The sequence below is a fragment of the Cebus imitator genome, unplaced genomic scaffold (assembly GCF_001604975.1).
Source record: "Cebus imitator isolate Cc_AM_T3 unplaced genomic scaffold, Cebus_imitator-1.0 Scaffold8, whole genome shotgun sequence".
Lineage (NCBI taxonomy): Eukaryota > Metazoa > Chordata > Mammalia > Primates > Cebidae > Cebus > Cebus imitator.
The window spans coordinates 3,487,074-3,498,965 of record NW_016107323.1 but is presented as its reverse complement, the minus strand read 5'-3'; the positions used below and the strand labels follow the sequence as shown (position 1 = coordinate 3,498,965).

General features: G+C 40.2%; 1 protein-coding gene across 4 annotated transcripts in view; it reads right to left on the bottom strand.

Moving 5' to 3' along the window:
- POLR3B (RNA polymerase III subunit B) overlaps nt 1-11,892 on the bottom strand; it is a 137,037-nt gene that overhangs the window by 7,966 nt on the left and 117,179 nt on the right. For all 4 annotated transcript variants that reach the window (XM_017540805.2, XM_037742963.1, XM_017540813.2 and 1 more), the window contains 3 exons: nt 6,588-6,691; nt 5,825-5,991; nt 1,366-1,479 (listed from right to left, as the gene is read on the bottom strand). In XM_017540805.2, coding sequence (XP_017396294.1) covers nt 1,366-1,479; nt 5,825-5,991; nt 6,588-6,691 — 385 coding nt within the window. The remainder of the gene's footprint in view (nt 1-1,365; nt 1,480-5,824; nt 5,992-6,587; nt 6,692-11,892) is intronic.

Below are 11,892 nucleotides of genomic sequence, written 5' to 3'. Positions count from 1 at the left end.
AGGGGAGAAACACATCTGACCCAATTAGGGTCTCACTGCTGAGGTGATTATTATCTTAAGAATCTCCTCTCTTCCCTCTTTGCAATTTTAAGCACACATATGTCTATCATTTCAGCAGACATGTGCATGTGCTCAGTTTGAAATGGTCAAGGACTTGAGTCATCTACATCTCTCCCTTGGCTTAAAAAAAAACAACCCAAGCATGAACTGCTTCATCCTTGCCCCTCTCCTCACTGTTACATCCAGGCAGTGCTCAGTGAAAGTGGGGAGGGAACCGGATGCTTGCTGTGTATCACCCGTGAATAGGTACTGTACACATTCTGTATTCATACTCTTGACATTCATCAGCACCTGTGAAGTAGGTACTGTTGTCTCCATTTTAAATATGAGAAACGCTGAAGCTGAGCGTTTCATCAAGCTGTGGTCATCAGTGATCTGTCCAAGGCTTGTGACAGTATGAACAGGTGGAGATGAGATCACAGCCTTGTCCATCTGACTCCAAGGCCTCAGTTCCCTCCCCTAGCCCAGGGTTCCTCATCCTCGGCACAACTGACATACTGAGCTGAGTAACTCTTTGTTGTGGGGAGTTGTCCCCACAGCATTCCTGGCCTCTACATACTAGATGCCAGTAGCTACTTCCCCAAGCCCAAGTTGGGACATCTGAAAATGTTTCCAGATGTTGTTAGATGTCCCGGGGAGGCAAAATCATCCCTGGCTAAGAACCACTGCCCTAGACTATGCATCTCCAACTGGAAAGTTGCACTAAGAACATGTGAAACTTAGTAGCTCTAATTCTCTTTCCTAACAAATTTATCTATTCATTAACACACAGACATTGTGCTTGAAATTGAGGGTACACTTGTAAATGGGGCACACGTGGCCTCTGATCTTCTCGAGCTTATTCAAATAAGTATGGAAGTGGAGGTGCCTTGTGCTCCAAGAACATTAGTTTTAAAAAACTACAATTGTGGTTTATGCTACCAAATAATGTATGCATGTGTCTTCTGTGTACACATGGGTACATGCAGGCATATCAATGTGTGTGTGGGTATATATGTACACATCTTATATGAACCTTGATGAATAGGACCATATTTGCAGACATTTACACAGTAAATAGCTGTGCTAGGAGTTCATTGGCAAGACATGTGGTGGGTTTGCTCTTGTGCTTGTGAAATAATTTTTTAATTGGCTGCTACTTTTTCGTGCTAATCATACATATATGATTTTCTTAACGCCAAACTTGTCAAATTTTGACATTTCAAGAAAACAGAAACTTTGTTGAGTCTGCTTTTTGCCATATCTGGAAAATACAAGGTAGACTTGAATGCATCATCAATTCTTTTTGTAAGTATTTTCTCTTACCTAGTAAGGACAGCTCGTGGGCCCCGGGCTCGGGCATGCATTTTATCCAGCACCATGTGTTTCAGCTTCTGATAGTACACGGGGCCAAAATAGATGTATGCTTCTAAGGGCTCTCTGAAAAAGATCAAGTGTTGTGACTTAAGAAACTAAGTCTGGCCTAGCAAGAGACAGCCTTTGGACCCAACAGTGCCAGGTTCTTATACTCATTTATGACTGATTGGATAAGAATGATTTTCAGTCTGTAGTAAATGAAAAGACTAGTTCTGAAAATATGAAAAGTATGATAGCTATATTCAAAGATAAATGGTTTTACAAAGAAATAGACATTTAAACACGTTGGGAAACAGTGTGTATGGGATGATCCCTTCAGGGTGACCTCCCTGGTCAGGCCACCATCCTTTCCTGCCTGGGCCACCACAGATAATCTTCGAATTCATCTCCCTGCTTCCACTCTCATCCCTCAACAATCTACTCTTTGTGTAACAAGCCAGGGGGACTCCTTCTAAAACGTAAATCACAATAGGTCATTCTTCTGCTCTCAACTCACCAGTGGCTTCCAATCATACTCAGAATCTGTATTGCTAAAATTCTGTATTATGACCGTATGGTGAGACATAATCCAGTTCCTGCACACCTTACTGTTTCCTATTCCCGTGTCCCTCCACTCACTTGACTCCAGCACAACTGGCCTCTTCTTTACTCCTCACATGTAGCAAGCTTATTCCTCTCTTGGGGCCTCTGACTTACCATTTCCTTGGCCTGAAACACTCTCCCACCAGGTGCTCAGATGGCTCTGTCAAACATCTCACCTGCACAGAGAGACATTCCCTGAACACTGCATCTAAAGAAGTTCTCCTCCCATCTGGCATCGCCACTCTGGCACTGTCTCAAACTGACCCTTTGGTGCACTTGCCCCTTTTGATACCTCAGTGTATATTTACGGTCTCTCTGATTATTGTTTATCTTCTCCATAAGAAGGAACTCTGCAAGGATAAGCACTTTGTCTCCTTTGTCACTGTGGCTTCAGCACCTGTGACCCTGCCTAGCACACAAATGGTGCTCAATAAGTGTCTATTACATAAATGATTTAATAAATCTTTCGAAAAACTGTAATAAGAGTTTAAAAAGAGAGTAAATATGCATGTACTTTAACAGAAGAAACCTTTTTCTCATTAGTCTGGAGCAAGAACAACCAGAGCACTGATGCCTTAAAAATTTTTCTTAACTGCCTCAAACTTTCTTCTTCAAAGGGAAGGAAGCATCTACCATGTGCTACTTAATCCATACAATGATCTGGGGAGGAAGAACTGTCACCCCTATTTTGCCGACGAAGACATGGACACAGAGAGCCCGAAAGGTCAGATAAGAGCTGGTGAGTGGTACAGTGGGGGTTCAAATCCAGGGCTCTAACTGCAACACTGGTCAGATTTGAAACAAGTAAATTCTGGGCTGTGGCATGATGGAAGAGTAGAAAAAGCAAAGGAAACAACAAACACAGCAGAGAGGCAAAGAAAAAGCTTGGCTCCTGCTTGCTTGGTGTCCCTGATCACACTCTCAGCAACGTGGGCCAAGGCTTTTTCGATCACCAGGCCATTCTGCTGACTTCAGCACAACCCGTTCTTGGAAGACACAGAGTGGAGTAGAAGGCACAATGGAGAGGGTATCAAGAGACCCTGTCCTTGTCTCGGTTTTGTCACATAGTAAAGTAATTATACAACCTCTCTAGCTGAGTGTTCTTAGTTGTACAAGAAGGTGGTGAGAACAAGATTCTCTCCAGCTCTAACAGTGAATGATTCTATTCCTCAATGGTAGGGTTGCTCATGGTAGAATTTATGAAACTCTGTTACCCAATGCTATTCCATCAACCACAGAGTAAAGTCATATGCAATTTTCCCTCTTACCTATGTTCAAGAATGAACAAAAGGTGAAAGCTTGTGGGTGATAACGTGTTTGCATGCCCTCAGGAATTTTCAACTAAACAGTACTTCTCAAATTTTGCCGCTGAAATAAATGGCAAAGAAAATAAATGGCTGGCGGGGTGGGGTGGGGGGTGGACACGGGAAGGCAGTGTGGACTCTGATATAGACTAACCATTACCTATGGCAAGCAGGATATAACCCATCCAATTCTGTCAGTACAAATTATGTTCATGAGGCCCACCAAATGGATCCTATGGTTTTGCACTTTCTGGTCAACATCTGGCCAAAAATGTGCCTTATTTCTGGGTAGAGAAGTGAAGAGAAGGTTAAATTTAGCAATGACAACTGTGTTTTCTGAGATGGGCACGATTATTTTGTTGAACCATTTCTGAAATGGTTCATTACTCTTTTCCTGTAATGTGATTTTTATACAGCATCTCAAGTATGATACACCTAAGAAATCCATATTATTATACTCTTAATAGGTAATTTTTAAAAGCACTCCACATTTTTAACAGATATAGGTTTTAATCTTTTCAATCACATCTGGAGAGTCTATTTGCAGCACTAAAATCAAGTTCTGTTTTCACACATGCTTCCATGCTGAGTTTCACTAGTGTTCGAGTAGTTTAAAACCTCAGGGCGCAGTGACTCATGCCTGTTAATCCCAGCACTTTGGGAGGCCAAGGTGGGTGGATCATCTGAGGTCAGGAGTTCGAGACCATCCTGGCCAACATGGTGAAACCCTGTCTCTACAAAAAATACAAAAAATTAGCTGGGCGTGGTGGCGCGTGCCTGTAGTCCTAACTACTCGGGAGGCTGAGACAGGAGAACTGCTTGAACCCCCTGGCAAGTGGAGGTGGCAGTGAGTTGAGACAGTGCCATTGCACTTCAGCCTGGGCAACAAAAGCAAAGCTCTGTCTCAAACAAACAAACAAAACCCAGAACGACACTGTAAACACTAGGTCCTGGAGTTTTATCTGGCATAAAAATACCTGAGTCTTAATTTAAGCAACTAATTTGATCCTTTAAAAACCACAGTGATTCCAGCTTCAGAACACTGTCATTCACAATCATTGCTTGTGAACAGGGATCTGCTTCTCACAGGTTAACACAAGCTCCCAAGCCTGGTCGCCTGACTCTTCTTCCCCACCACCGTCACCTCAGGACACCGGCACTGCCTCTTCACTGCACCACAGCCAGGCTGGCCTCTTCCTGTTTCCTGAACTTACCAAGCTCTTTCCCTGGCAAGGTGTTAAACCTGACTTTTCCTTTCCATTAAACACTGTTCCAAGGCCCCATCCTTCTCACCCTTCATCTCTCAGCTGAAATATCATATCCACTTCCTCACAGGGGCCTTCTCACCCACTCTGTCTTCATTTTGCTGAGAGCTATTTGTACTTGTATTTATTTGTCTGCATTTCTTTTTTCAAAAAATGTTTATGGAGTGCCCGCTGTGTGTCAGGCCCTGTGCTATGCCCTGGAAATAGAACACTAAACAAAATAGACCAGCCCTGCTTTCACAGAGGTTATGTTCTAGTTGGGGAGACAGGTGATAGTATTATTATGCAGTATATTTGAAAATGGTGAGTGCTACAGAGAAAATAAAGCAGGAAATGGGCAGTATGGGGTTCTAGTTTTAAATTAGATGGTCACAGTAGACCCTATGAGAAGTTACCTTTTGTCTGTTATTGTTTAACGTCTAGCCACACACCTAAATGGTCAGCTCCATAAGGCTGGGACCATGTCTACAACATTTATTGGTATATACTCAGTGCTTAGCACATATTAAGTAGGTGCTTAGCACATCTTTAGTGAACAAATGTTAGGCCTCAGTCTATCTGTCAAAGCATTAATTATTCTGACACTCATCACATCAATGCAGGGAAAGTTCAACGGTTAGAGAAAAACTTGGCATTATATGTAATTGATGTGTTCCCTAAAAGTAGGTATAGGGTAGAAATCATATATTGGTAAATTAAATATTTTATATTTTCTTTCTTTTGAGATGAGGTCTCACCATATTGCCCGAGATAGTCTCAACCTCCTGGGCGATCCACTCACATTGGCCTCCCAAAAATCTTTTCTACTTTCTAAATTATAATCTTACCAGTACGGACAGCACTCCTTAATTGTTAGTTTTCTAATTTAGATTTTCATGTATTCAGTTTCTTGAAAAAATTGAGCTTAAGGCATATGGGCCTTAATGCTTACACCTTAAGGGAGGGGTGTCCAATCTTTTGGCTTCCCTGGGACATACTGGAAGAAGAGCTGTCTTGGGACACACGTAAAATACACTAACACTAATGATAGCTGATAAGCTAAAAAAAAAAAAAAAAAGAAAGAAAGAAAGAAAAATCACATAAAAAAATCTTATAATATAGTAAAAAAAAGTTTACAAATTTGTGTTGGGCCGCATTCAAAGCCATCCTAGAAGAGCTGTACAAGCTTGCCTGAAGGTATACTTAATAGAGTATACCTTAAGGCCCATCCTAGTAAAACCGTTCTTTTTCTTTAAAATGGCTCAATCACATGCTTACCCTGTGATGCCAGATGTAACATAGTCTTTCCCCAAGTAGTTATAACCATGGCGAACGAGGTCCTCACACACATCCTTCACTTTACTGCCTCCAAACGCAGTGCCGTAGTGGAATCTGCCGTCCAGCACACCGGCCTTGCCAGCCAGCAGCTCAATAAGCTTCCCCACCTGTCGGATGTGAACAAATTAAGTGAGCACCTCCCTGTGGTACAAGCACTCTCTCTGATTAATCATCTCCTGCTTATTTCCCCAAAAGGATATGAAACAATCACTATTAATAACAGTGATAAATTAATAGCAGCAGTATTTAAGCTTGACATGTGTGATCTAATTTTACAACTCACAATACCCCTATGAGATAGGGTCTATATTTCTTCTTTTTACAGATGAAGAAACTGAAGTACAAGGAGGATAAGCAACTTGTCCAGGGCCACACAGCTGGTAAGAAGTGAAGCCAGGATAACAAAAAATAATTACTGAAGGGGGATCCATTTAGGTTCAATACAAGGAGTTCTCTTTTGCTAAGGGGTCACTCAGAAGCCTCTACTCTCAAAAGGAAGTATAGACATGCTCCTCATTCTTTCTGTAGAGAAGAGTAGCCCAGAATCATCAGGGGCTGGAAGCCTGTTTATCTGGCAAGGGGCAAAAGGGCTCCACCTGAAAAACAGCTTCAGTATCCCCGTCCCCTCCACTCACTCTAATTAAACTAACTGCCTGCTTCTTCCTTAAAGGCAGTGACTCTGAAAAACCTACAGGTAACTGACCGTCATTCGTGATGGGAAGCCGTGTGGGTTCATTATGATGTCCGGACAGATGCCAGAATCACAAAACGGCATGTCTTCCTGGGGGACAATCAAGCCACAAACACCTGGGGGAGAAAAGATTTCATGCCACGTAAAGCAAATAGGCAGAAAGAGGAATACAGTATTTAATTGGGATCTCCCTGCTGCTATCTCTATTTCCACTGCTCTGAAATTTTCACCATGGTCTCTATCAAGATTAACGAAAGCAATTTTCAAAAATCCTGCTAGACAAACAGTTCAAAAACGACTCTCCTTGAGAAAGGCATCGCAGCCTGTGGACTGTCCTGTTGGCATGGCACACAATGGTGCTGTCGGGCTGCTTGCCCACCCTCCTGTGCCACAGAGACTGAAGAGCAGCGGCTTCACTGGACCCTGGGCCTGTGGCCATCCCTGAAGCTTTAAGTCAGCAGCAGTTTTGCTCCTCATCAGCTAGTTTGTGATCTGCTGGGTTCTGCACCCGAATTACAGGAATCCAAGTTCTCTGACCCTCAAACACAGAAATGATTAGATGAGGGGTGTACTTACAATGTGGTTTTAAAAAACAGTGACAAGAAGTACTCGTGTGTGGCTGATATGCTAATAGGTCTACCTATAGGCTGCAGCGCTCTAGCTAGTTGGCTGATTTTTGCCAGGGCTTCCCCTGGGTCTAAACTGCCCAAAGGAATTTTAATTCCTATAGCTTACAGCCCATTAGGAAAGTGATCTTTGATTGAACTTGTAAAGATAAACAAGAAAATTAAATGCCAAATGATTTTTGGAAAAAAAAGGCTAGAATTAGAAATGGCATTCTAAGAATGAAAACAACAAAAGAAAAACCTACCAACTCTATACACTATTAATATTCTCTTTTTAATTAACTGTACTTTATTACTCCCTTAATATTATTCTAACCTGTAGGAGATTTTGTTGCTAAATAGCTTTTTATTCCTCTGATTTCTTTTTCTTGGGAAGAGGAGTAGAAATATAATTTAGATTGTTACTTACAATCTCCATAATTTAGAATCAGAAAATTAGTGTACAATGGCATTGGACTAAGAAAACAAACACTTTTACATTTGTAGTACAAGATAAAATTCCTTTTCTCTGTGTAAAGTTATTAACTGCCTCTATTGCAAAGAAACTGCTCTCAAATATTTCATTAAATTTGACTCTATGTAATTATTCAAACTAATTTAAAATAAACTTTTTGTGGTTTGTTATAATCATCAGGATCTAAAGTCAAAAGACAAAGAATGCCATTTGCCTATGTAATACTGATTATTAATATTCTGATATCTTATAGCTGCCAACAATATGGATAAGTTTGTGAAGTTGAATTCTAGAGCATGTAGTTAGTTTAAATTGGCTTTTGGGTTAAAATAGTATTGTCTATTATAAAGAATATATGCTTTCCTACATGAAGAACAGAAACAATTATTTAGTTTGTTTTATTTCAAATTCTGCTACAACATGTTAGAATTTTAATCAAGCAGAGTATGTGACCCTTCTTTCTTCCCTCCAAAAATCCATCTTATCCACACTGAAATTATCTGACAAAACCCTAGGGCTACTGGGAAATCTACTTTGAAAGAGATCAAATTGTAAATCTAGGTGCACCGACAACAACATTGCTCAGCAGTGAACGAAATGTTAAAAACGGCAATCCCTAAAGGGGCCGGTTCTGGGACAAGCCTGGGTGAGAATGTAATTTTGGCTGGTGAGGAGATGGAAGGTTCGGCTACACCCCTTAAAAAACAAAACCAAAGAGAAACCTCGGCACCCCTTAAGCAGCAGTTCGCAGGAGGAGGCAGGTGTCTGCCCAGGAGGAAGCTGCCTGTCCACCCTCCATCAAGAGAAGGTGGGAGTGAGGTGCATGAGGTGCAGAAGCTGACCAAGGAAGCATGACATACTTATACTGGGGTGGGTAAGAAGAGAGATGACTTGCAGTTTGTGTTTTCAGTTTTAATTGACACATTTAATTAATCAAATTCAACTTTATTATGTTATCAAAATGAAGAAAGTGCTCGTTCCCCTGAAATGTGAGTCTCTAATACCTTTGCTTGAAATCTGATTAATAATATTTAGTGCAGAGCTTCCTCCTGGGGAAGTTGTTTTCTTATCAGCCCTCTTCTGACATTTTGTTTAAAAAATACATGTAAGTAGCTTTCAGATTTTTTTCCTTCTATTATAGGAACTGCTTTGGCAATATCTGAACCAAGGGCACCTGTAAGTCAAAAATTAAATCTTAGCTGACTTAAAATTACTTTAGGTCCTGAAAACCCTTTTATATGCCAAGATGGTTCCCATAGCAGACAGCCCTGTGTTGTTTGTTTTGTGTGAAAGTGAATGATAAAAGATCCATGAAATCGACACAGAAAGCCAGAACAGCAGAAAGAACTGAGGGCTCTCCATCATTGCGGCTTCTACCCTCTGCTGACTTGTGGAACAATGGAAGCTACACATCCAACTGCAGATCTAACACAGCTGTGCATTTCATTAGATGAAGAGCACTAGTGACACAAGTAAATAATTAACTTATTCTGGTCCGCTGACTGTGCTTATGAGACCAGTCATAGCTGACAGATTTTAATACAAGTTAACACAAAGAGACCATAATGAGCTTAGAAGTTAAAACAAAATATTTAGACAGAATTTGATGATCTCGAATCTCAAATTAGACAGATGATTTTTAAAAGTTTGTATTTTACTGAATTCATTAGGGGTGCAAAGCGAGTTCTCAATCTTAGAACCAGACTTTTCCTTTTCTAACAGTATTTCTCTGTTTCAGAATTATTCAAATCCTTAATCACAGCGGGAAGGTTTCTTTTCTTATTTTCAAATGAAAGATTAAAACTGTTTTCTCCAGGGACAGAGTCATAAAGTCCATGCCAATATTCAGAAGTCTTAAAAGTTATGGTCATTTTCCCTTAACACTGGTTTAAAATGTAAATAATATGCGGTGTGCTTCAGTGTGTTAACACACTCCCCTGGATCCTTGAAAAGAGGATGGACTACAAATAAACCATATCTAATGGAAGCTATTGTGAAACAATTACCAATTCATACCTTAAATGCTTACACAGCATTTCAGATTTTAAAATAAAATTTCATCCCCCGGCTCATGCTGGTGTCTCAACCCCATTGTTTATAGCACAACCTCCTGGCAATAAAATGCAAATACACCGATTTAACATGCTCAGGAACATTTAATGCACTCACTAGGGCCAAATGGGAATTGGACACAGACTACGTACAGAACTTTTAATAAATGCAAGTAAATAAGAGAAAAAAAAGGAATCACAGACAGTTAGAGCAGAAAGGGACTTCAGATACCACAATCAAAAAAATATTATTCCATCACCATCCATCTTAATTTCAAGTTGTAAAGGGGAAGAATTTAGGGAGTCTAAATCTGACTGCCAATCCACTCTGGAGAGGCAAATCTAAGCTCCATTATCACAGCTCTCTGTATCATGCCCCAGATACTGCTGGCGCCTACACCAATTTATTTCTATTTCCAAGGCGTCACAAAACACAGAAATCACTTAAGAATAGGTTTGCTCAGGAAAAGTCCAGTTAATCTCATGTATCATTTAATTGTCTTTAAAAATATTTCTTTTTTCTTTTCTTAAACAGGGTCTTCCTTTGCCATCCAGGCTGGAGTACAGTGGTACAATCACAGCTCACTCAAATGATCCTTCCACGTCAACCTCCCTATTAGCTGGGATTACATTTGTGTGCCACCACGTCCTTAGAAGCTGGGACTACAGTTGTGTGCCATTATGTAATTTTTAAAAAGTTATTATTATTTTTTTTTGGTAGAGATGAGGTCTCACTATGTCGCCCAGGCTGGTCTTGAATTCCTGGACTCAAGTCAAAGGGCTGGGATTAGAGGCTTGAGCCACCATGCCTGAGTTAAAAAGTATTCCTAATTCTAAACAGCAACAATTTATTCAAAAGTCATTTTTGGCCTTTAAAAAAATGCTGGTTTTAGTGTACTGTCTCTGTGTAAAGGACTATCTTAAACAGGAAAAGATAAAAGGTAAGAGAGGAAGAAAAGAAAAAATAAAAGAAAGAAAAGAAGAAAAAATTAATGCATTCTAGTAACATATGGAGACAGGAAAGCAAATGCAACTGCAGAAGACAACTGTAATGCCATCTCTAATTCAGGAGATTTTTTTTACGTGACTTCATTGTGTTGAGACTTGACTAGTAAATTGTTTCAATTTTGTTGATGGCCAGTTCTCATTTTAATATCACAAACTGCTTTAATTTTTATTTTTATTTAGCAAGTCTACCTTCTAAGTGTAACCACTTTTGAATTAAACTTACCCCTCTGAGGTTGATATATATTATCACTCTTCCTTTTCTGAGTGAAGAAAGAGAAAAGGCATCGTTTCCCTCAACTGCTAAGCATATGTTGTGTGACAAGTACTGTGAGAAGGTGAGGAAGTTGAGGTTCAGGGTCTCAACTCCAGACAGGTGGAGGTAGTTTATATCAAGTTATCTGAGTAAATATTAAAACTCTGTAAATATATTGTATATATTTATACAATTCAGCTTGCCACTTTCTAATGCTCTAAATGATGTGAAGCACATCTGGCAGGATAGTCTGCTGAAATAATCCTAATCAAAGTCTAAATTACTCCTTTCACTTTCTGCAGTTACTTAGCTGTTAGGCAAGGCTATTTATTCTGCACAGTTTTACACTCTCTACGCTGAAGTGAAATGTTGCTGTGGTTTTTCTCCATCAGTCACAGTGTAAGAAGAGAGCCATGTTTAGTAAAGGAGTTAACACTCAACCAATGCTCAGTATTAGTGGGGTTAATAAATGTGGGGGAAATGCCATCAGTAAAGAATTCATCACCCCTTGGACTCTCAGACCTATGTACAGCAGGTAATCGAGGAATTAGGTGACTTTAATTTGACTCAATGCTGTTCAACAGATGTGTTACCTTGGGGGTGCAGGGGAAGCACCATTTTCTGGTAAGCCTTAGTTGTTTGCTCTTTGTACCGGGAATAATTAGCACCTATCTCATGAGGCAATTGTGTTAGAAGAACAGATGAGCTAATGTCTGAGAGGTACTTTAACGTCCTTAGAGAAAGACTGCATCTAAATACAAGGAATTATTATTATATAAGAAACCTAATTACTCTCAGCAGGAAGCAAACTAGCAAAGCAAAGGAGACCAACTTAATGAATAGAAGGAGCAGTTGCAGTTGCACTAACTTTGGCTGGAGAGGCAGAAAAGCAGCTCACTCCTTCCTGGGTTGTTCAGGTCATTTA